We start from the raw sequence: 26,201 nt of genomic DNA on the forward strand, positions 1-26,201 counted from the left end.
TTTCATTTCTCTTTGGATCTACAAATCTCCAGGCAGAAGCTCAGGTCAACAGTGTATGTCTCGGAACTTCCCTGGTGGCGCAGTGGTTAAGAATCCGCCTGCCAATGCAGGGGACATGGGTTCGAGCCCTGGTCTGGGAAGATCCCACATGCCACGGAGCAACTAAGCCCATGCACCACAACTACTGAGCCTACTCTCTAGAGCCCGTGAGCCACAACTACTGAGCCTGCGTGCTGCAACTACTGAAGCCTGCACGTCTAGAGCCTGTGCTCCGCAACAAGAGAAGCCACCTCAATGAGAAGCCTGTGCACCGCAATGAAGAGTAGCCCCTGCTCGCCACAACTAGAGAGAGCCTGTGTGCAGCAATGAAGACCCAACACGGCCAAAAATAAATAAATAAATTTATAAAACAAAAACAAAAACAGTGTATGTCTCATAGGACCGCTAAACCTAACTCAGAGGGGCCCAGAATCACTGTGCCTTCTTGCCAGGACACAGGAAAGATGTGATTCTAGTTTACATGCTTGTTGTAAACCCCTTGTTTGCTGTGCATTTAGTGCTCAGAGGGGTTAAATATCTGTGATGAGTTAAAAAAAGAATTTTGCTGACAAATAAAAATGTCCCAGATAACAAATTTTAGTGCTGGAGCCAGAATAATGGTCTCCATTATCCTGAAAAAACAGGAAGGCTTCTCTGGGCTGGTTTTTGCAGCTTTGCTTTTATTCTTCTTTGCTCTGAGATGTCATCATGCTCTTTAACTCAGGGTTTTAGCAGTCCTCTAAATGCTGGAGCCTCTTTGTTCTGAAAGTCACCCACTTACTCATTGTTTATTGAGCACCTACTATGAATCAGGCATAAAACTAACTCTTCCGAATAAAACAGTGAGGAAGACAGGCTCACCTTCTCCCTCTGCATAGCTCGCAGGCTGTTGGAGGGGAAAGATGACTCAGAAAGAAGGCAGTTAGAACTTAGGGTGCGGTGTTATGAGAAATATCCAAAGCCCAACAGAGGACCTCTAACACAATCTATAAAACAGTGTAATCCTGGCCTGGAAGGAATTCTACGTGTTGCCTATACAGCTTCCAATTCTAGGCGCAACTTCTGGGAAAGGGCAATTACCACCACCATCATCCTGCCTTTGCACAACACTGTATCATATCTTTTTTCAGACTGATGGAGTCTAATTTACCCATTTCTTTTATTATTGTTCTCATTTCAGAGGATTTACTTTAATAAATCAACTGGTATTTATCGAGCACTTACATTGGTGGCCAGGGGGCCAGAGAGAGAAGAGTGCTCTAGGGGAGTATTTATCATATTATATACACTCTTTGTGTATCTGTTGGCCTCCCTCTGTGACGAGAAGCAGGTACTGTGCTTATTCATCTTTTTTTTTTGCAGGACTTGCTCTGGGCCTGGCGAGGGTAAGGGCTCAATGATGGTTTGTGGAAGGAAGAATGGAAAAATGGGAGAGTGGAAAGAAAGAAGGAAGGAGGGGAGGAAGGGAGGGGCGGGGAAGGGAGGGAGGAGGGAGGAAGTGGGGAAGAAGGGAGGGGGGGAAGGGGCAGGCAGTCAGGCAGGCTGCTGTGATCCCTTTCTTTACACAGCTTATTTGGGTAGCACTTAGCAAACTGGGGTGACGTCCAACTGCCTCCAGTAGCACCTCAGAACCCGACACACGCAGTCAGGAATGCAAAGAAGGAGAGGGTAGAAAACCTTCTGCACCTCGGAAAGGTGACGCGTCGGCATCCGCTGGCCTCCTGAGAGCAGATTTTCCCAAATCCCCCTTCCAAGACGCAACATCGGTTCCATCAGGAGAGGCAGGCACAACTCCGGTCCTCTGGCTCCGCCCCGCTAAGCCCTGGTGAATAAGCACTCAGTTCACCCATCCGGTCTGCTGCCAGGACCTGCTGGCTTTCTCCCGTGGGTTTCTGTAGTTTGCCGCTGCCTCTTTAGGTCCACTTTGCCTGCTTGATTCAGGACTATAAGCTTTCACCAACTGCACAAGTCTCCTTGCTGGCCACCCTGACTCCAGTCTCTGCTTCTCAGCGATTCACCCTCCCCACTGATGCTGGAGCCGTCTTTCTGCAATGAAAATCCGATCACACTGCTCCCCTACTAAAACCTTTTCGTTGGATCCCCCTTGCCATTGCCATATGGATCAGGTATTCAAGGTCCTCCCTGACCGTCATTCCCACATCTTCCACCTCCTGTCTCACTAACCTCAACTATCTTCACTGTTCCTCTTGCACGCTGTGCTCCAGCCACGAATCTCTGACAAGCCTCAACTCTTTCACATACCTCTGTCCCTTTGCATAGGTTGGTGATTTTTCATATGCTGTTCCTTCTGCCTGGAATGCCCTTCCCGTGGGTGAACTCCTACTCATCCTTCAAGGCCCAACTCATGTCACTTCCTGAGTGAAGCCAGAATCAGGCCTGTCTCTCTGGGCTTTCCCACATCTTTGTCCTTACCTCCAATGGAATCCTGGCCCCTGTCCTGCCACCACTGATTTACTAGTCTGCCCCCTCACCACACTGTGAGTTCTCCAAGTACAAGGACGGTGTCATATTCTTTTTATAATATCATTTTCATATTAAGCATTTTAACAATAATGCATGATTTTCTCATATGTAATAGGCCAAGCACAAATGCTTGAGGAATGAAAGAACAAATACATTCACTGGATTTGTTCTTAGTCTACCTTATTTTCTGCCATGAGCCATTTGGGCACTGGGGATTCCACAGTGATTGAGAAAGACAGGGTCCCTGTGTACACATGTTCATTCTGTGTGACATCCAGAGACAGGGTGACAAACAGATGAACGAGATCATTTCATAGGGTGATAAGTGCTCTGAATAAATATAACTGGGTAGTGGGATAGAGAGGAAGGGCAGTGGGGGCTGAGGAACTGCTTTAGATGGGTCAAGGAAGGCCACTCTGAGGAGGTGATGTTTGAGATGAGACCTGAACGATTTGAAGGAGCCAACTGTGTGGAGGTCCGAGGGCTTAGCATCTCACGCAAAGGGAGGAGCAAGTGCAAAGGCCCGGAGGCAGGAAGGAGCTTGGGGTGTTCAAGGATGGACTGGAGCATGGGAAGCACAAGGTGAGTGAGAGGAGACCCAGATCGTGTAGAGTCTTGCAGGGCACGACCAGGAGCGTGAACTCTGTTGCAGGTGCAGTGATGGAGTGAACGGCTGCTGAGATTAGCAGACAGAGATGCCACCAACCAGTGGGCACTTCCTGTCCCTCCCCCCTCCCCGCCCAAACACACACAAGGTTACCGCCTGCTCCTGGGGGCCGGCGGGAGGGCAGTGCAGCAACTCAGACTAACTAGGAAACACAAAGGCCGCCTGCCCAGCTTTGTTTTGAAACCGTCAGTTCCAAATTTTGCTAGCTGGCAGAGACAGGGGTTATTGATTTTCCCTTCTGGAATGCATGTCCTACAGAGTCCTCGCAAATAGAAACTGAAAAACAGAGGAAAACATAACTGCTGAGAAAGATAGAGCAAGGGGGCATTTTTTTAAAAAACAATCTATACTGGTTCTGTCTTTTTCTTATTATGCTTTGTGGGATTGTGGCTTGTCATCTCTCTTTTTGTCCAATTCATTTCCCCCCTATCTCTATGTCTTACAATTGTCTCTCTCTCTCTCTCTCTTTTCTCTCTCTCCCCTTCTTTTTCTCACTGTGTCTTCCCAATCCCTAGCATGGCATTTGCATATGGTAGGCAGGGAATACTGGCATGTCAAGTGTTGGTCTACTGGTCAGTCTACCTGAGTGCCTCTTTCTCCAGATCAATCTATCCATCTCATCTCCCTTTAAATATAGCACCTTTCCCCCTCCTAGACAGGCAGCAGAGTGGGATCAGCCCATAAAACCAGCTTTTAGTAATTGCAGAGAGTGGTATCCCCAGCTAATTACTTTCTCTTTTCTCTGGAGAAGCAGGAAGCAATTAGGGGCTTCCTTCTGCTGCCTGGGTAGGGGCAGGGCGCCAAATCCCTCCAGCACCAGTATTACAAGGTTCAAACACCCCCCTGGGTCCTTTCTCTTGCCTGTGACAACAGCTGTACGCTTGCCTACTTGCCTCTGTGAATCAGGCCTCCAACTGCCAGCAGCCTCCTTGGTTACTCTTTCCTTTTTCCTGTTGCTAGCACGGCTGAGTAGGGAGTGCTCTGGGTAGACAGCAATGTCTATGGATTGAGTCCAGAAGACGGTTGGGTGGGTTACAAAGGGCAGGCTAAGTGCGGAGGCCTAGGCCCAGTGGTGTCTGCTGACTTTTACTAAATTATACACACTGATCAAAACTCAATTTTGGGGCTTCCCTGGTGGCGCAGTGGTTGAGAGTCCACCTGCCGATGCAGGGCACACGGGTTCGTGCCCCGGTCCGGGAAGATCCCACGTGCCGTGGAGCGGCTGGGCCCGTGAGCCATGGCCGCTGAGCCTGCGCGTCCGGAGCCTGTGCTCCGCAACGGGAGAAGCCACAACAGTGAGAGGCCTGCGTACCGCAAAAAAAAAAAGTAAAAAACCAACCAAACAAAAAAACCCCCAATTTTGTCATCTGGAAAATGGGGGTAACACAGTCTCTTCCTTCTTGAGGGGGACTGTCGGGACAAGCAAAGAAAATCCATATCAAAACTACAAAATTATAAACAAGAAATAGCCAATCCTTGCTTTTCTCCTCTTAGTGAAGCATATGGTATCACGAATAGGCCCAGTTGGTATTTCAAGCCTGACATTCCAATAATTTATCATCTTCTCCTATTTTATTTTACTTAAGTAACAAGTAGAAGAGTGTTATATTCCCTGAGCTCACACAAGGTGATGGAGAAGGTTCGAGGGCTGGCAGTTCGTTTATAAACAGATCGATGAAAGGGATGTACATTCCTGAGGTTTAAACTTCACTACTCATCACTCACAAAAGAGACAATCTCTACAAGTGGGTAATTGAGGTCTGGTCGGAGGAGGGTGTTTCCTTAACAGGTTTTATACAAATTTAATTTCCGCAAAGCGTCTCGTATTTTACAGGTACTGACGCATATTTCAATGCACAACTTCAGTCATCAACCTTTACCCAGATGCCTCCCTTCTCGAACTTGCTCCTCAGCTTGGGTCCTATACGTCCAATTACCCACACTTCATTTTCTCTTAAGGCCACAGGATTATTTAATTTCACTCCCTCTTAGTCAAACCAGAGATGTACCTGTGGTCACAGACCAAAGTCTCATAACCAGTAGAAACAGGACAGGATGTCAAGTTCACCAACACATAGAAGACGCTCCGTCCACACTGCCTGTGGAAGACGGGACACTGCTTTACACTCAACTCATCATCTTCCAGCCTGGTTCTTCCCCTGATCTTTCAACCTCTGTGGAGTGGGAGCTCCAAGAAGGCAGAGCTCACAGATACGTATCTTACTTCCCGCATTTACCCCCAGAACTGGCACGTAGTAGGAGCTTGAAAAACATTTTGAGGGCTGCGTGGATGAATGACTATGGGAATGTGCGATCATTCTCGGTGTCCTCCAAATATGGAGCTCATCATTTTCCCCTTCCTTTCCCTGGCCTCTAGTAACTTGTGGATTGCCACTTCCCTTGCCTCGGTCTCCACTGGCGTCTTACTGGGGGCTCCTCCTTTCATTCCTGACTGCGAGCCCTGATCCCTCACGTTGGACCACAGCCTCATCTCCCACCGGCCCCCTCCTTCTTCCACCTTGTCCTGTCCTAGGTTCCTCTTCCAGAATCAATGGTTTCATCATGACCTTTCCCAGATCGGAAGCTAGCCACCTTCTCAGTACCTACATCTAAAGTCCATACTCCTTGCAGGCAAGGCTCGCCACCACCTGGTCCCCACTTCTCTTTCTGCCCTGATCACCTATTACTCCGCGTCATAATCCCTCCACTCCCATGAGACGGCTCGGCGTAGGTCCCTTAAAACACACCTTGTATAGGTTTGCCTCCCCACTCTGCACACGCTATTTGCCTGTTCATTCGGCAAATTCCAATCATCATTCCGGGCTCCGTGAAAGTCTTTACAATTATAACAACAACAAAGGAAGACAGCAGTAATAGTAGCTAGAACTTTCTAAGCACCTTCCACATGCCAAGCATAGTACTGAGTTATTCATACACATCATTTCATTCACCTTCACAAGACTGCTAAGAGGTTAGGTACAATTCTTATCCTCCTCTCCCTCTGGAAGAAATCTAGGCTCAGAAGCGTCAAGTACTGTACCCGAGGTCACAGACTCAGTACACAGAACAGCTGAGAACCAGACACAGATTAATCAGATGGCCACCCTTTGGGCGACACTGCCTAAAGCTACTGTTCTTCTCTGAGCTCTGACAGTCCTTCATAATGCCTGGCCACTCATTGGACCATTTTGCTGTGGACTGTTAAATTATTAAACTTCCTCTCGTATGCACATTTCTTGTCCCCAGTTATACCATAAGTCACCTGAGAATTACATATCTGGGTCTTAGAAGTTCTGGCCCCCCAGAGTATGGTGACTGAACTGATTAGAAGTAGGAAGTAACCAACCCCTTTCGTTTTGTTGGTTAATTCATCCTTTAAGCAGTGAGTTTACTCTCCTCCCCTGTCCCACTAGATCCTTGCTGTTTAGGACACACATCCAGGTGGAGAAGGAGGGCCTGTCCGTAGTTCTTGAGTTTGCGGACTCTTAACGCTTTTAGCTCCTGAGGCCTTTGTGAAGTTAGAGACAGTACAGGAAAACAACAACAATGACCCCCCCCAAACCCCAGCAACTATTGAGGACCACTGTGACACTAAATCACTTTCTTGAGAATCAAAAATGTAGCTGGTAATTACACAGCCCTGCTTATCTATCACCACAATATGTTTTCTTATTAATTGGCCCATTTAAAATTAGAGCCATGAGATAGGCTAGATATACCATTTTATGTATGTAAGATGTTAATTTAGGGCTCAACCCTCAAGAAGCTGGTTGACTTTAAGTTAGTCACTGCCCTTCTCTGGTCCTCAATTTTCTCACTGCTGATCTGTGGGGTTTTATTGGATCTGTAAGTTCCCCTCTCGTCTTGCTTTCCTGGGATGCTAATCAACACAACCTCTTAGTTTTGCTTTATGTGCACCATCTCGAGTCACACTTTCTGCAGTTTTGTCTGCTCCTCCCGGCCCGCTCCTGCTTGTGGGCAAATGCTTCCAGATGAAGCAATGGGTAGCCTGCTGTCTGGAGCCCCTTGCAAAGTGCTCTCTGTTCCCTGCTCCCTGCACCCCAGATGCCTCTGCTCTCTGGTGTGCTTTGCAATGTCAAACGCCTAAAGCTTTCTGCTCGGTTCTCGGCAAAGGGGAGGCACATAGCTTGTATCAGGAAGCCAACGTCAGCTTCCCGGACGCCAAGATCCCTGCAGTACTTACAGGGAGAACTAAGAGCTAAAGCAGTTTAAAAAAAAATCTCCTTCAAGACTTCTCAAGTTGGATGCAAGCCTGTGGAGGAGGTCAGTGGGCAGAAATGCCTTCTCTGTACCCCTCTCCAAACACATGGGCACAGTGGTGTGGACAGAAAATTCAGGAGGCACACTCCTCGTGAAGGGAAGGGCCCGGGAGTCCTGATAAGCGGCAGACAGCAGGGGGCCAGGTAGGAAACAACAAAGGTTATTTGGCAAGTTCAAAAGCATGGTGATGGAACAGTTCTGCATCAGTTGCAGTAATGGGCAACGGAATCTGCACGTGATAAAATGACACAGAATTGCACATGCGCACATGTGTGCACACAGACACAAGTGAGCGTGTGTAAAACTGGGACATCTGAAGAATAAGGTCTGTGGATTGCACTCATGTCAATTTTCTGGCTTAATATTATATGAGAGTTATACAGGGTGTTACCACTGGGAGAAAACTGGGTAAAAGCGAACACAGACTAGTCTACTATTTTTGAAACTTCCTGTGAATCAATAATTATTTCCAAATAAAAATTAAGAAAAACCCCAAGCACCTAGTGCAGTAGGTCTGGCTATGTCTCCCCATGATCCTGGGACACAAGTCCTGACTCTCCCTCACAAGATCCTAACAGTGAGATCTTTACCATCTTTGTCTCCCATTTACAGAACACTTACTATGTACGAGGCACTAAGCGTAAAAAACATTTTCTCGTTTGCATCGATACCCCACCAGGCTATCATCCCTATTTTATAGAAGGTGATGACCTTGGGAGAAGCTGAGTTGAGCCCCAGGCCCACAGAGTGCGGCCAGGCTGGGACTCAGGTCTGGGACTCTGTGTTCATAGCTGGGGACAAATCTCCAGAGAAGGATAAGATTCCCTGGAGCTGCCGTGGTGTTCGACGTGTGTTCCCTGGAAACCACTTAAGCACACCCCTCAATCTGTCTCAAAGGCGCCTGGACTGAGGGCACAAGTCACGGGGATACTCCCTCCCTGTCCCGTGCCCCTCACCCCTGCTCTGGCCGGAGAACCACTTCCGCAGCGAAGCAACAAAAACATCACTTACAGGTTCTTCACGTCTGCGATGCCTCGGAACGCCTTCCTCGGGATCCCCAGGATCTGGTTTTCGCTCAGATCTCTAAACAAGAAGAGAAGAGGCACAGGCATGAAGGACCCAGGCCCGGCTTTATCTGCATCTCATTATGAGAACAAAACCCCTCTGGAGGCTGCCTCTTCGGTCAGGAGTGTTTGGGGGACTGTTTAGTCTCAGGCCCCAGGCTGCTTACAAGCCTTCACATTGTTCTTCTAGCGATGGCCTTGCTGAAATGGTTACCAGGCCAGCGGCTCGCCTCCAGGGCGGGCTCTGTGGGTGGTCTCACACCTCCAGGCCACGAGCCAAGTGCTGGGTTATTTGTTGCACACACACTACACCCAATTCTCTTGTTCTGCCACCTCCCAGAGATGACCCCTTCCTCCGCCTCCGCACAGCATCCCTCCCCCACCGCAGGGTCAACACCACTCAATCTCCCATCTTCTCAGGGACTCTCTCTGCCTTTCTCATCTGAGATTGGAATGGAGCCTGGCCATCCTGACTTTCCGATGGGGGATGACCCTCTCTGCTTTTCGAGAGCCCCAGAGAGACCCCCTGGGGGCCACCTGGATCGTGCTAGTGACAGGCATGATGAATTCAAATTGCATTTCCACAAACCCACCCAAAATGGGGGTCCCACTGCACCTCATGTAGCATTTAGCAATGCTAACATGTTGCTCTGAGTAGGGAGGGGAAGGGACAAAGTGTCAGGTCCTGAAGCTGGCTCAAACCCAAGTCTTGTACCAGGGTCCCCTTTAAGAATCCCCAAAGCCTCAATATCCTTTCCTAAGACCCATGCATTTTTTTTTTTTCATTTTGTTTTCCAGTTTTATTTTTTGCTGGACCAAACACATGCACTTGTTTTCATTCATACCCCAAACTTGCTTGGGGTCTTAGTAAGTAATCAAGCATATATATGTGTATCAATCATATATATATATATATATATATATATATATATATATATATATCTCCATTATTTTCAAAAGAACACAAAAACCTTCAGATATTAAGGTAAAAAATTACCTACCCAGACACAACCACTGTTACCAATTAGGAGTAATATATATATAAATGTTACCAATCTGATCTCATAGTATGTAGTCTGTTTTAACCTCTTTTTTCGCATACTATATTGAGAACATCTGTTCCTGTCATTAACAGTACATGTATGCCAACATTTTTTTTTTTTTTTTTTTTTTTTTTTTTTGCGGTACACGGGCCTCTCATTGTTGTGGCCTCTCCCGTTGCGGAGCACAGGCTCCGGACGCGCAGGCTCGGCGGCCGTGGCTCACGGGCGCAGCCGCTCCGCGGCACGTGGGATCCTCCCGGACCGGGGCACGAACCCGTGTCCCCTGCGTCGGCAGGCGGACTCTCAACCACTGCGCCACCAGGGAAGCCCCTATGCCAACATTTTTAATGGCTGTGTATCATCCAATTCTATAGATGGCTATATGATCCCACGGCGCTAGGTATTTATTTACTTGCCATTTAAGGAAACACCAGGATGAATTTTCCTGCCCACACATTTTGAGGACACTTGTACAGCTACTTCCTTGGTATAAAAGTCCTATAAGGAGAATGTGCTGGGTCACAGGGTAAACGCGTCTTAAATTGCCGTGTTGTCCTAGAGACGGATGGACACTCCCACACTGATTTTCCAGGGGCACCTAATCGAAAGCTATAGATGACTCCAAATATATTTGGAAAGAGAGGTCAGACGACCATCCTCCACTAAAACCTGGGCCCTCTAAACCATCATGTTGCCGGGAAGCAGGAGGAAACATAGGAAGCAGAAGAGAGGAGCCCGTTTTTCTGCTCTCATCGGCTGAGCTGAGCGGGCAACTCTGAGTGGCGGGCTAAAACTCAAGACACGTGGGGATTGTCTGGGGCCGCTGTTAGATACCCAGGCAAGGCTCAGAGTTGGGGTAGGGTGCAGAGATAAATACAGAGAGAAATCCTGGGGCTGAATAACAGGGTGCTCCCCATCTCAAATCCAGTTTCCTCTGCCTGTGACTGATATAAGTAAATTCAAATGCACAAGGAGCCCCACTGCAGGCTCCCCCGGCTGGGCCTGATTCAATGAGCAGGGCTCCAGCCTGGAGTCGGGGCGCTGAACAAAGCCCACGATGACAGCAGAGGTCAGGCAGTGTCACCAAGGCCACTCCTCTGCTCTCCATCAGCCTCCAAGAGAAAGGGGCCCAGGTCCTGTCATCTGACTAATGCAATTTCCACCAGGCATCTGGGCTATGCCCAAGGCTCCGGCAGCCACAATGGGCCCGGTCTTTTCTGCCAAGCGAAGGCTGGTCTCCAGGACAGCAAGCCCCTGCCCGCTAGCCTCCGAGGCTCGTATGCTAGTTGTGGCCGCTCTGGGAAACAGCTCAGGCCACACTTCTGGCAAACGGCTAATGATCAAAATCAGGGGCAGGTGGAGGATACAGGAGAGACGTTTAGAACGATCAGCTCTAAAAACGCTTGGAAGCCAGATGAAGGGGTACCTATCCCAATTATGCATTAACCCTTTGAGGTTAAGGCACCCCGGTATACTGAAAGAAGAGCAATTGTATGAGGGTTCTGGTTTGCAAGTACAGCAGGATGAAGAAAGGACAGCCGTATTTAAGCAGAAAAATCTGATGGAGTTGCCGAGCAGTCTCCCACGGAAGCGGTCACACAGACAAAATCCTGCCCTCGGATGGGACGGCCACTTGGGTTTCCGTTCACTATTTTCTCGCTGTAACTATACCCAGGGTTGCTCCTACTTTCAGGAGCCTCGTTGAAAGTACAGCTCTTTCCGTCTCCCTGCCATGGCTTTCCTCCTGCCGCCACTGAGCGAAACAGTAGATTGTAGGGAATTTATCTGCTACCCAGGACAATCTGCTTGTAAATTTTATTAATTTTATTTTCCATTGAGCCTCTCTTCTCTGGCTAACAATACCGCGGCCATCCATCCACAGGACTATACATTGATTTCATAAATACCTCCAGTGGGCTGACAAACTGACAGCTTTAATGGTGTTACTGATGGGGCGTGGAGGAGGGTTCAGGGCTGGGCGCTTCATTTTCGGTAACTGTCCCTTCACAATTATCTCGGGGCCTTTGTGGGGGTTCCTAATAGTGTGTTTATCTCAGCGTGATGCCAGAGCATGGAGCTATTGTTAAGTACTATCCTTGAGAGAGACAAGAGCCACCATTTTCGGCTGACACTTAAATAAAAATAACAAAATCTATCCATAGTGCCCATGAGCTTAGTTCCGGTCAATTGCTTGTTGGGGGTTTAGTGCCTCCCTGTTCCTGCGGGAAAAGGCTCAAAAGTGACCAGGTTTGAAAGGGAACTTGCTTTTTCTTTTTTTTAACCTTAGATGAACGGGATGAGGTTGGAGTAGGGTGAGAGAAAGAATGGTGAGCTGGGATTTTCTGGGGAAATAAAGGAAGATGGCTGGTGGGAAAGGCTTTCTTGGTTGGGAAGTGGGGTGCCTGACTGGGATGCCTTTTTAAATAATTAGGATTCTGAAAGAAAGGCGAACTGCATTAGCTAAAGTGCATTTTCCTGCTTCTGGAAAATGATTAACTGGCTGATCATTCCATCCAAAAACACCAGACCAGAGAGGACTTATTAAGGAGACAGTAAGTCAAATAGGAGTTGGCAAGAACCAATATATCCCCCTTCCAGCCAACATCCCCCCCCTTTTTAATTTACTAAAATGCTTTGGACACAGATTAACTTTCTTCGCAAATTTATTATTGCTTCATCTACCTTGAAACAGGGACTGCAGACGCTTTGATAAATGGATTGAAAGGTTGTCTAGTTCCAGTGGAGCTTTTGAAATGCTTCCCGGGGCTCTCCCTGCAATGTCAGACATGCTTTGTTCTCAGAGCAACAGTGAATGACAGTCCCCACCTTCACCCCACCCCTACCTCCCCATGTTTACCAGGCAAGGCAAGAAACAGGTAAACGCTCTCCTTTTTGCTCTGGTGGGGACAATGCGTTTGTCTCGGTCACTTTCATGCTACCAGAAAGTCCTGTCTGTGTTAAATGGAAGTTTATGGCTCCTAGAGGTCCATGTCGAATTATTCCGAAGGTACAGAATGGGACTTGGAAGCTCCTCAAGAATTGGGGAATTCTTGTGTGGGAAGTGGATAGAGCCACTTATTAGCTGTACGATCACACAAACTACTGAAATGCTCTATGACTCAGGTTCCCCATCTTTACAGTGAGGCTATTCATTTTACTGATCTCTTGCAGATTAATACTGAGGATGAAATGAATTGGTATGTGTATACTTTGCACAGAACCTGGAACCCTGGAGGCATTCAGAAAGGCTGCATGTATTTCTTGGACTTTCCCTCCATTTAGCCCTGGATTTGCATCGCTGAAAATGTCCCTTTTCACTATCCTCAGGACATATGGCTACAACTCTGCAAAGAATAGAACACATAAACATTGCTAATATTCTTTCCATAAAGTCTGAGGGAGGTTAAACTTCCCCTCATCTATCATCTAGTTACGAGTATCCATATCTGATTCTAGATTCTTTTGGATAAAACAGGAGAGGTTGATTCAGGAGTAAAGTTCTGTCTTCGGTTGGGCTTGCTCAGATGCAGATGTTTGGCCAAGTGATGGATTCACAAAGTACTCCTGGGAGAGGCAAGAAAGGGATGGAGGAAATAGGATGGAGAAGGAAATAAAGGACAATGAGGTAAAGTGCTGGTCTTAGCCCCAAACCCTGGGAGCTCCTGTCTCTAACCAAGGGATCTGGGTCTTTGTAGCCCAGCATCAGACAGTCCTTGGTTAGACCACCCAGGAGAAATGCAAATTCCCTGGCTCTGCCTGTTCTCCATAAGGCTGGATGAAGTGACACTAGCAACTCAAGGACAGGTTGCCGAAGAAGTTCCCAGCCACGACTTTCAGCAGCAAAGTCCAAAGAATCAGGAGATGGGGGCCAATGTCAGCAAAGGGAACCCAAGGGATCCAAACCAAAGCATTTCATAAGAAGGCTTCAAGGTCAGTTTTCCTAAATCAGGAAAGATTTTTTTAAAAAAATCTTTCATCTCAGAAGATTAAAAGAAATCACCCCTGAAAGATGACATATCCAGGATCAAGGATCAAGAGGCCATGCATGGTAGGGGGTGGGAAGCAACTGAGCAAAGAAAACTGGAGCAACCCAATCTGGTACCTTCTTTATCTACCTCCCCAAACCCTTTGCACTAAGACGAATCAAATGCCTTTTTAGTAACATTAAAAAGAAAAAATCCATCAACTCTTGATTAGCCAAACTAAAAGAGGGGATGACCTAAAAGCATTTATATTTAGAATCCTTTATTGGATTTGGGATCAGGGCAGTGAATTGCGATTCTGATTCTCTTTGGCCTGAGTATGTATTAAAATTACTTTCCTAGTAATGGAAAGCCTAGTAGGAAGAAACCGCCCATTGGTGCAGTAGGTATCAATCCAAACTCATTTCATTTCTGATGGATAATCTATGAATCTAAAATTTCTTGGACTCTCAATGCTACCATCCTATACAAAGCTGAACCTTGATCCCCTACCCCCAACTCCTCAAATATGGTAACCATGACACATCACTCTTCTCTAGGATCCAAAGAGAAAGATATTGTTTTGCTTACCTTATTTGATACAGCAGGAGGGACAGATATGCAGGAAAAATTATTCCCTGGGGGTTCTACAATGTGGGCTTCGGGGAGGATTTATCTTAAAAGGTGAATCTCTTGTGCAGGCGAAAGCAAGATTATATGTTTGCAGTTGGGTCACTGTCAAAACCAAATGAGCCCCAAACATATGTCCCAGCTAGGAAGCCCTGGTACCTCCAGCTGAGTGTCCAGTTAATTGCATCCTCTGTCTGAGGGAGGTTAGAGTGGACCACCTGAATCATTTCCTGCAAGAAATGCCACCTATCTCAGAGACCCAGAGACTCAAAGTATCAATGGGGGACGAAAACAATGATTTCCCACTGCTCCGGCTGGGTTTCTAATATTTCACGGCAGCAAGAGTTGACACTGCCTGCTCCCTTGATGTGAAAAAGTTACTGAATGAAACATTTCAATAAGAGCTCCTTCCACTGTGCCTTCTTTGATAAGCTCATTAGAAAAGTCCTAGTCAGAGCGTTCAGGTGTCTAATATTGGTGGATTAAATGCCAGTTCAGATTCTTACTTCACTCAACAAAAAAATGAATTGAGCACCTACTACGTGCTACACTACTGAGACACAGAAATGAACAGAACCAAGTTTCTGTACTCCTGGAACTTGCATCTCATTGACCCCAGATACAAATAAACAGACTCCTTTATACGAACATAAACATCTAGACACCTCAAAAAATAAGAGCTGCAGTTTCACTCTTTTTTCCTTTTCAACAAGAAGGAAGCCTGTATTTAATTCACACTGCAAGACTGTTCCTAACCACCAAGGAAAATAATTCACACTTTTGTTTTACTCGAGGTCCAAAATCTTTTTTGGTTTTTAGGAGCAGGGAAAGGGAAAGATGCCAATCCGAATCACTGGGACTTGCAGAGATGCAGATTTGTTTCATCAAGTATTTTGGATTTTATCTATCCATCTATCTACCTATCTATCTATCTATCTATCTATCTATGGCTGCATTGGGTCTTCGTTGCTGCGTGTGGGTTTTCTCTAGTTGTAGTGAGCGGGACTCACTCTTCGTTGCGGTGCGCGGGCTTCTCACTGCGGTGGCTTCTCTTGTTGCGGAGCACGGGCTCTAGGCGTGCAGCCTTCAGTAGTTATGGCGCACAGGCTTCAGTAGTTGTGGCACACGGGCTTAGTTGCTCCGTGGCATGTGGGATCTTCCTGGGCCAGGGCTCGAACCCGTGTCCCCTGCATTGGCAGGTGGATTCTTACCCACTGTGCCACCAGGGAAGTCCATGGATTTGTCTTTTAAAGTGGACAGTTTGATAAAAATCGGGACAGTTTGAAAATGTTATTAAGAGTTGGCATGGCACGGGGCAGCTGTTCTCACAGTGGGGCACACCATCTACCTGATCAGAATTTACTGATGATGCTTTGAAAAAAATACAGATCCCTGGTTTTTAAAATACTTTAGATATGATCATGGTATTGTGTTTTGATATATTTGCTACGTTATTATTGTTCTTTTCATTTATGTCTTTATCTTTGAGAGATACATACTGAAATAATTAAGGATGAAATGATGATGTCTGGGTTTTGCTTCAAAATAATATAGAAGAGGGAGAACTGGGTAGAAGTATAGATGAAACAAGATTGGCCATGAGTTGATACTTATTAGAGTTGAGTGATGGGTATAAAGGGGGTACATTTATAATCTGTGCTTGACTTTTACACAAGAGTGAAATTTTCCATAATAAAATTTTTTTTGTGTGTGTGTGTGTGGTATGTGGGCCTCTCACTGTTGTGGCCTCTCCCGTTGCGGAGCACAGGCTCCGGATGCGCAGGCTCAGCGGCCATGGCTCATGGGCCTAGCCGCTCCGCGGCATGTGGGATCCTCCCGGACCGGGGCACGAACCCGCGTCCCCTGCATCGGCAGGCGGACTCTCAACCACTGTGCCACCAGGGAAGCCCATTCCATAATAAGAAAATTTTAATGCCAATTCCTAGGACCCATCCCAGACTTACTGAATCAGAAACCTTGGGAATGAGTTCTGGACACTTTGGGCAAGTGTGAGAACACGGGTAGAATGATTATTTATGTGATTAGGTGTTAAGTTCATGTTCTAGCCGCGTGTCTTTACGAGCATTAATACAATTCTCTAAGCCTCACCTTGTACTTCTGTGATATTAGGATAAGCATTATAGATAATGGACAAGCAAGTGCTTTCTATATTTGAACGCAGGATATAAATGCACATCACTATCTTCATTTCATTAGCATGAGGTTAACAAACATAGCATCTTACTTCTTTACGTATCTAGTCTGCTTGGGTCCAAGATGCAAAGGCCTCCTGTGTCTCAGGTGTGACCCTGCTGGTGTCGGGCGAAATGCCCATGGGATACATAGGTACGTAGGTAGGTAGATACAGAGATAGATAGATAGATAAATAGATGGTTGGACAGGTAGGTGGATGGATGGATGGATGGATGGATGGATAGGTAGGTAGGTAGGTAGATAGATAGATAGATAGATAGATAGATAGATAGATAGATGATATATGGATAGGGTCTCCTTACAGGGGGAGGCCGAGACGGGCAGAGTGACAACATGTAATCTGTATTTTAGAAAGCCACACAGGGGCCCAGTTTGGAGGCTGACCTAGGAAGAACTAAGCGTTCATGGGTGGTTACACCCCTCCCTGGGATCTCAGAGATACGGCAGAGGCAAACCAAGCACTCTGTCCCTCCCAAACGCGCAGGTGAGACTATGCTTGACTGAGATGAGGACATTCCTGGTGGGGCCTCACAGACAAGTGATTTCCTACAGTTTCCTAGGAGGGCTGCGATCTAGGGGAGAAATCACGGGAGGGCAGGTAGTGAGCCGAACAACGCAGCCAGGCTGAGCGGCAGATCTAGAGCCGTGACTGCAGATGAAGACCTGGTGTTCAAGCACAGTGGAACTTAAGGATCCTCTGAGGGCCTGAGGGCTACGAGCTGCTCCAAAAGGCTGAAAACGGAGTGAGGGTTATTGGTTTACTCTCTGAGTGGTTACTAGTGTGGGCACCCTTTCTGGGCAGTCGTTCCAGAGACCACAGACTCAAATGAATTAGGGTTTCGCAGGTTAAAGCAAGTGAGTAAAGCAGGCTGAATGTGGACAATAATAATAGTGAGGGGGTGAGCTAGGGGAATGCAGGGCCCATTTAAATTAATTTCCCCTAAGTCAAAACCAAATAACCCTCTGTGCTGGCCAACAAAACACTTCAAGGGCTGAAGGGTGTGGAGGCCAGCACCCCTCCAGGGAAGACCCACTAATTCTAGAACAGTGCTGTCCCATGGAAGTATCATATGAGCTACCGATGCAATTAAAATGTTTCTCTCAGCAGCATTAAAAACAATAAAGGGCTTCCCTGGTGGCGCAGTGGTTGGGAGTCCGCCTGCCGATGCAGGGGATGTGGGTTTGTGCGCCAGTCCGGGAAGATCCCACATGCCACAGAGCGGCTGGGCCCGTGAGCCATGGCCGCTGGGCCTGCGCGTCCGGAGCCTGTGCTCCTTAACAGGAGAGGCCACACAGTGAGAGGCCCGCATACCGCAAAACAAAACAAAACAAAACAAAACAAAACAATAAAAAGAAACAGTTGAGATGAATATTATAATAAAGCATTTAACTTAACCTGACATACCCAAGATATAATCATTTCAATATGAAATCAATATGAAAATATATTAGCGAGATACTTCACAATTCTTTTTTCATACCAAGTCTTCGGAATCTGGTGTGTGTTTTATGTACACCTCAATTCGAGCCAGCCATCCTCTAAGTGCTCCATGACCACATGTGGCTGATGCCTATTGTATTAGACAGTGCAGTTCTAGGGTAAGGCTAGGAGCTGGAGGCTGTAGCTATGTGTCCACTCATTGCCGAGAGAGAGAAAGAGTTTTAGATGTTGGAGCCAATCTAAAGGAGCCCAGTGGAGTTCTGCTTGGTGGTGGGGGCACAGCGGGCGGGTTTGGGTTACCAATAGGAAATGTGGAAGGGACCCAGTCAAGATAGAAACTTCTGGATTCGGGGAAGCAAGTCATGAATTGAAATATTCCAGTCATTCAGCCATCCCTCTTGGGAGCAAAGAATCTCCTTCTAGCCATAGGAATTAATCTGAGCCTTTCCAAACCATCACCCTTCTAGGGCTGACAGGATATAACCAATACTTCCAGTCCAAATAGAAGCTTTTTGCATTTGATTATCATATGCAGCTCCAACTAAGGCTCTTTGTGTTCATGAAATAGCATTATATATAATTGACTGATCATCTCCAGCCAGTGGTACAGAGGCTTAGCCTCTCAACGGTATACTAATCTCTGGGATTATCACAATTTAGTGACAAATGAGTTACATTAGACGGGATTGGGGAGTTCTAATTATCAGCCCAATTGTGCCTTCTATTCTGGTCCTGACTTCCCTGTGCCACTAAATGGTCCAGAAAACATCACCAGGATTCCAACTACTGGCATCTGACTTGAGTCTGTGCGTTCATCACCAACGTACCCTTCAGGGAGTAAAACTGTGATCCAGGTATCCTTACGTCATGTGCAGAAATCTGGTGCTGAAAATCATCTGATCTTAAGGATCTAATCAAGTACCTGAGACAGACCCCTGCCAACTCCCCCCCCTCCCCGCACAATGAGATGTTTTGTTTTGATTTGTCAATATTGGTTGGGGTGGGAGGAGTGGTCCACTCGGTTCAAAAAGATGGAGATTGGTGTTTTATTTTCCTTTGTTTGAAGCTGTGTGCCTGGCCAATGGAGTTTGGGAAAGGGAGCCCATTTCTGTGCAATCCATCCTCCTCCCTGGCTGACATACTGTTCCCACCCCCTCCTTCCCCTCCGTCCCTCTCTCTTGGCAACCCTCTGAGGCTTTCATCCCTAATTTGATTGTCGTAGCTGACACTGTCAATCTGAAATCCAGTAGCATGTCTAATGCTGGCTGGACAAGGGGCATGCAGAAGGAGTCGAGGGAGAGGCAAATTCATCTTGAGAAGTAGCTTTATGTAAATCGATCCTTTGGCCTAACGCTGGAGCCAAGCATTTGCTGATTAATTGGAGAAGCGTTCTTGTCTTCTTTAGAGAGATGGCCCAAATTGAGTCCGCTCTTATTCACAAAGACATTCCCATGCCCCGAAGCCTTTTGCAATTAGGAGCTGAAACCTTGCGAGTGAGGGGGTGGGGGGAGCATTTACGGAATTGTTCTGAAACGAAGCGTGTGCACTTGGCCTGCTTTGTGATTAATTGCTGACCTGAGTACCCTCATTTGCCTCCCCGACGGTGTCCTGACAGCGAAAGTTCTGAGGCACAGCATCCCATAGGTGAAGATCTGCTTGTGCAATAATCAGCAAAAATGAAGAGGGTAGCTAGCGTGCTTTCTACACGTGTTTCTCTTGTGGATTCCAAATGTATATTTTCAGTTACCGCTTGGGCCCATTTCTGTTGGCATCAGAAAGGAGGGAGTGCATCTGTAATGGACGCAATCCCCTTTCCACGTCTTCTAAACTTTTCCAGAAAAAGAAAGCTCCAGTGAGACGGCACATCATCCTCCAGGGTGGTCTTTTTAACTCCGTCCCAGGGCACCGTTTAACTAGCCTTTACCAAGGCAAATGACGGGCCTGCACACAGGTAAAGTGAGTTTGGATCTGGAAAGACTGCTTGTTGCTGCTGACCTACACGCTGACCAGAGGTGGAGCTGGTCAGGTCACATGGTCTTCCCCACTGTCCCCTCCCTCCCCCACTAAATTATCAGCTTCATGTGGTCAGGGACTTTTGCTAAGCACAAGTCCTGACGCATAGCTTAAAAAATACTTGTTGAATGGATAAAAGAAATAGTTGAAATGATTTCATGCCGGTGCGTGGTTCAAGGATGACAGAGAATAAATCTCAAGCTATGAGGATTTTTTTTCCAAGTCCAGTTTGTCCATTTAGATTAGAAAGGGCTCTGGCCTCTTGTCGTACCTTTCCACCTCCACCTGCCTGATGGGAGTATCATGCGTGTGAAGTAACACCACTAGAATAGGCTTGCATTCTAAGGAGCCACAGATAAATTCTCCAACTGAGAAGCATTTAGTGAGCTGAGCTAAAGCATGGGAATGAGCAATTATACTGGGAAGGTAGGCTAAGCCGATGAATAATTAGGTTTTGGGGGAGAGAGATTAAACCTGGCCTGAGAGGTTGCAACAGATTTGGAAAGTGGATTCGACCCAGAAAGGGGCTGTGTGCCTGACAATGTTTCATCTCCCTGCTTCTGATTTCTGGCACTCGTGGAGACTAGGATAATATAAGATAATGAAACTCTGGCTGCCGAAGGAGACACTTTGAGCCTCAAGCTGCAGGAGATGTCAAAAGGGGATGGAGAGATATACCATGTTCTTGGATGGGAAGAATCAACACTGTGAAAATGACTGTACTACCCAAAGCAATCTACAGATTCAATGCAATCCCTATCAAACTACCACTGGCATTTTTCACAGAACTAGAACAAAACATTTCACAATTTGTATGGAAACACAAAAGACCCCGAATAGCCAAAGCAATCTTGAGGACGAAAAATGGAGCTGGAGGATCAGGCTCCCTGACTTCAGACTATACTACAAAGCTACAGTAATCAAGACAGTATGGTACTGGCACAAAAACAGAAAGACAGATCAATGGAACAGTAAAGAAAGCCCAGTGATAAACCCACACTCATATGGTCACCGCATCTTTGATAAAGGAGGCAGGAATGTACAGTGGAGAAAGGACAGCCTCTTCAATAAGTGGTGCTGGGAAAACTGGACAGGTACATGTAAAAGTATGAGATTAGATCACTCCCTAGCACCATACACAAAAATAAGCTCAAAATGGATTAAAGACCTAAATGTAAGGCCAGAAACTATCAAACTCTTAGTGGAAAACATAGGCAGGACACTCTATGACATAAATCACAGCAAGATCCTTTTTGACCCACCTCCTACAGAAATGGAAATAAAAAGAAAAATAAACACATGGGACCTAATGAAACTTCAAAGCTTTTGCACAGCAAAGGAAACCATAAACAAGACCAAAAGACAACCCTCAGAATGGGAGAAAATATTTGCAAATGAAGCAACTGACAAAGGATTAATCTCCAAAATTTATAAGCAGCTCATGCAGCTCAATAACAAAAAAACAAACAACCCAATCCAAAAATGGGCAGAAGACCTAAATAGACGTTTCTCCAAAGCAGATATACAGACTGCCAACAAACACATGAAAGAATGCTCAACATCATTAATCATTAGAGAAATGCAAATCAAAACTACAATGAGATATCATCTCACACCAGTCAGAATGGCCATCATCAAAGAATCTAGAAACAATAAATGCTGGAGAGGGTGTCGAGAAAAGGGAACACACTTGCACTGCTGGTTGGAATGTGAATTGGTACAGCCACTATGGAGAACAGTACGGAGGTTCCTTAAAAACTACAAATAGAACTACCATATGACCCAGCAATCCCACTACTGGGCATATACCCTGAGAAAACCAAAATTCAAGAAGAGTCATGTACCAAAACGTTCATTGCAGTTCTATTTACAATAGTCCGGAGATGGAAACAACCTAAGTGTCCATCATCGGATGAATGGATAAAGAAGATGTGGCACGTATATACAATGGAATATTACTCAGCCATAAAAAGAAACGAAATTGAGCTATTTGTAATGAGGTGGATAGACCTAGAGTCTGTCATACAGAGTGAAGTAAGTCAGAAAGAGAAAGACAAATACCGTATGCTAACGCATATATATGGAATTTAAGGGAAAAAAATGTCATGGAGAACCTAGAGGTAAGACAGGAATAAAGACACAGACCTACTAGAGAATGGACTTGAGGATGTGGGGAGGGGGAAGGGTAAGCTGTGACAAAGCGAGAGAGTGGCATGGACATATATACACTACCAAACCTAAGGTAGATAGCTAGTGGGAAGCAGCCGCATAGCACAGGGAGATCAGCTCGGTGCTTTGTGACCGCCTGGAGGGGTGGGATAGGGAGGGTGGGAGGGAGGGAGACGCAAGAGGGAAGAGGTATGGGAACATATGTATATGTATAACTGATTCACTTTGTTATAAAGCAGAAACTAACACACCATTGTAAAGCAATTATACTCCAATAAAGATGTAAAAAAAGGGGGATGACTGGCAGTGAGGAAGTTTTGATGATCTTTGCGATAATCTGCTCTGTGATCAGTCTCCTCACCGCCGCCGAGGATTAGCAGAAGTCAAGTCGGGGGTGGGAGAGGAGGAAGCGGAGGTGGGAAGGAGAGAAGCAGCCCAGAACAAGCCGTGACTGTAGTTAGGGAGCAGCTGAAGCCACTTTCCAATGTCCACCCCTTGTAACCTTAAATGTTCAACTTGATGATGAGGAAAGAGTTCTTTGCACATTCCTCTGGATGCCGTGTGCGTGCCTGACACTAAGACTAATGTTTTGTGGACTGAACAACTCCTCCCTCCCACACTTAAGGGGATACAGCACTGGGGTTACTCTTCTGCGATCTATCCTGTTTTCTTGAAGACCTGGGAGGCGGCAGGGGCAGAGGAGCAGGCTCTGCCTTGGGCTGCAGCCGTCCAGAGGCTGGAATTTGGAATGCAGGGCAGCAGCTCAAGGAAGTGTGGCTTGTATATGCCTGTTCTTTCTTGTAACTTTTCAGAACCCCATCAAACAAGTGGAATCTCTACGGTGAAGGTGAGATGCTATCCCAGGGGCCATCTGCCAATAAAATCAATGTGGTTTCAGTAAGGCTCAAGATTATCTTCTACCAAAGCAGGAAAGCAATTCAGCAAGAGCTCAGTGCTGTGAGTTGCAAAGCCAGCTTCTGGAATCCCAGTGTTGGATGAAGTATATAGCAGCTTAAGGCATTAGTCTATGTTAATACTATAGAAGGACATTTCTCATCATGACTGTTGCGCTATTTACTATTCCACTCAAAGCAATTACAGTTATTGCTAATAACTCACACCTGTGGCTGTCCTGGTATTGACGAAAGGAGAATAGATGCTGTTCTCTGGCTTATTTATGTAAAAATAGATGCAGTTCAATAGATTTACACCAAGTTTGAAGTTAACACTAACATTTAATCCCAGACCTGCTTCTGGCCATTTAGCTTGAAAGGCACCAGACAAGGGATGTGAGCGCTGGGAGAACTCAGCAAACCGCAAAGATGACATTAATTAGTGACGAACGTGAGACTGCCGCCACTAGTCTCATGCCAGATACAATAAACTCCCCTGTCCCAGGCAAAGAGGACAGGACCTCCACGGTAAGAGGTGGGGGAGGGAGAGGGGAAAAAAGGGGAAACACCTCCCTGGCCTCTCTGAGACTGTGCATTGATTGCAGCCTGAGCCACACTCTTCCTGGCAACTCAACTCCTCTCCTTTCATACCTGAGCCCAGAAGTCCTGCATATGGTCAAGGTCCCAGGAGGCAGTGAGGCACAGTATCAAAAACATGGCTCAGGAGCCTGGAAGACCTTGGTGTAAACTCCAGCTTGGCCTCTTGCTAGCTGTGTGACTCTGCATGAGTAATTACCCTGTCTGAGCCTCAGTCTCCTCATCTGTAAACTGGGGACAGTGCAGTGTCAGGGGATTATTATAAAATGCCTAATGAGTTCAGAGCTCTTTGCTTGTCGCCATGGCTCATCGTAAGCACTTAATAAATACTAATTATTATGAGTACTGCTTGCATCTGTTCGAGTCTGCAAACACTCTGAGTTGAAGACAAGAAAATCCCTGCCTCCTTTGTCCCATAAAATATTACACAGGAACTGTAAGACAGCAACTCAAGGTCAAGCTTAATATCAAAGGAAGCAATAATTGTGTTCCACTCAAAGCCGTGTTTCAAAGGTCCTGCAGGGAGACTCAATCTCTTGGAATCTCCCAGGCTCTCCCGAGGATGGAGAGGGTGGGGCGACAGAGAGAGGAACATAGGTGAAAGCCTCACAGCTCTCTGTAACCCCCCTAGGAAGCTGGCTGGACATGGTTGGCTGTGCAGTCACTGCTGTGCAGAGGAGAAGTGGGCAGGAGATTTCCATCAAGAGGAAGAAGAAGGAGAGCCAGAAGGTATCTGGTGGTACAGCAGGGAGGAGAGGCTAAGATCACAGCCCAGGCAGGGCTCAGACTGGGAAGTGGCCTCAACGCAACACAGTTCTGGGCTGTGAGCAGACTGTTGATCCAGCTGCCTCTGCACAGACTCAGAACAAGCCAAAGTAGTCCTCCACCTTCCAAAGGAAGCTGGGGACTTGCGTGAGCTTCCAAGGGGTCCAGAGCCATGCAGGAAACAGCCTTCAGAGCAAAGGCTGAGATCAGTCAAGGTGGGAAGGCCAGTTGACTTTGCTACTAAAGCAGATTCCCGGCTGTGGTTAGTCTCCTGAGAAGAGACTCTTCACCACCCTGTGAAAACTGTCCTGGGGCTTACATTTCAACGAAGGGTCACCATTAATACGGTGATCACGAGGTACCCAGGGAGTTAGGTGCTGCAGGTCAAAGCTAAGTAAGTGAGAAGACACAGTCCCTGGGAGAGGACGACTTGAGACAGCAAGTATGACGTCACCTCTTAGGAAATGAAGGTCACCTGTGCAGATGGAGCCGGCTGCTCGAGGCAAGACCGTTTTCCTATCTCAGAGTGAAGGCGGTTGCTCAAGGACCAAGGGGGTGGAACCAGAGTCAGCCTCTGTTATGCTGGTGTGGAGGCTAGCATGGGTTCTACCTCCACGAATGAGAGATCTCCTTTGAAGTCAATGGCTGGTGGGCAGGAGAACGCAAGCAGAGAGGGATAGAGATGGATAGATAGATGGATGGATGGATGGATAGATAGATAAGATACGAGAGAGAGACACAGGGAAGAGAGAGAGACATGGAGAGAGAGAGAGAAAGACTGGCAGGCAGAGAGACAAAAACCAAGAGGGAGGCAGGGAGAAAGAGACTGACACCGTGAGATAGAATAAAACTAGAGAACAAAAGAAAAAAGAAAGCCAGAGAGAAACCCACATGCACAGAGATAGTCACTGCACAGAAGAGACCGTGAAAGGCAGAGACACACAGAGAAAGAGAGCTGCATGGGTATGAGATAAAGAGAAACAGGATGGAGGCACGTTCGCACACACATAAAGGAGACGGGCTGCGAGAACAAGAGACGAGAAAAGCAAGAGGAAAAGGATCCGGCGGAGGCCAGCAGGGGTTTGTGAGGCCGGAAGACAGCCTCCTCTCCGAAAGACCCTAGGGTTTGGGCTTTCCCACAACCAGGAGACCAAGAACGGGAGGGGGTCCGAGGCCTCTTTCGCATCCAATGTGGGAGGCTGCTCCAGGGCAAGGAGGTGTCATCCTCCCTGTCTGGACCCTTCCCTGAGTTCACGGCTCCATCTCCCATCCCAGCCTTGTCCTCTGGGACAAACCCCCCTCCCCCAAGGAGGGGAGCTACCCAGACCAGGGGAGGGGCTGCCAGGGCTTCTCCTAAGCTCCCATCTCTAGCGGGTCCAGTGCTTCCTGTCTCCCTCAGCTCTGGAAGCCAGACACAGGGCTTTGGCAGAGAAAACTTGTAGAGGTTTCAAACTTTTTACATTACAAAGCGAGTTTTTAAAAGCGCCATAAAATTTCAAGGCACATACTTAATGTTCAAATGGCAGAATATATCGATCCCTGCCCATCCTCTAGTATCTTAAGTTTACCCAGAGGACCATTTTATTTAATTAACTTGGTGCTTTATTAATATAAATATTCTCCTATTGATCATAAGAGGGCCTGACAGGCATTCGAGCTGGGTATACATCACCTTCCCTCCGAGCAGCGCCACTTAGAGGAGGAGCTGGCTCTGAATCAAGGAAAGTGGCAGGAAGTGGTCCCCTGGGATGTCAGGCACGGATGAATCTACAGCATTTTTATGGAGGGAGTCTTTTCATTTTTTTTAAGATCCAGCTCCTTACTTCTCTTAAAGCAGAAAGCATATGGAAATGAGATATGAAAATGGTCTTGGCCTACATGTATCAATTAGGCATGTCAATACCTTAATTAAATCGCTGAACGAGATTTATACCAGTGA

At 46.8% G+C, this 26,201-nt stretch overlaps 1 protein-coding gene across 4 annotated transcripts in view; it reads right to left on the minus strand.

Moving 5' to 3' along the window:
• Window positions 1-26,201, minus strand: part of SLIT3 (slit guidance ligand 3) — a 609,805-nt gene that overhangs the window by 205,573 nt on the left and 378,031 nt on the right. For all 4 annotated transcript variants that reach the window (XM_073802786.1, XM_073802783.1, XM_033853549.2 and 1 more), the window contains one exon: window positions 8,483-8,554. In XM_073802786.1, the coding sequence (XP_073658887.1) occupies window positions 8,483-8,554 (72 nt within the window). The remainder of the gene's footprint in view (window positions 1-8,482; window positions 8,555-26,201) is intronic.

Source organism: Tursiops truncatus, chromosome 3 (genome assembly GCF_011762595.2).
Source record: "Tursiops truncatus isolate mTurTru1 chromosome 3, mTurTru1.mat.Y, whole genome shotgun sequence".
Lineage (NCBI taxonomy): Eukaryota > Metazoa > Chordata > Mammalia > Artiodactyla > Delphinidae > Tursiops > Tursiops truncatus.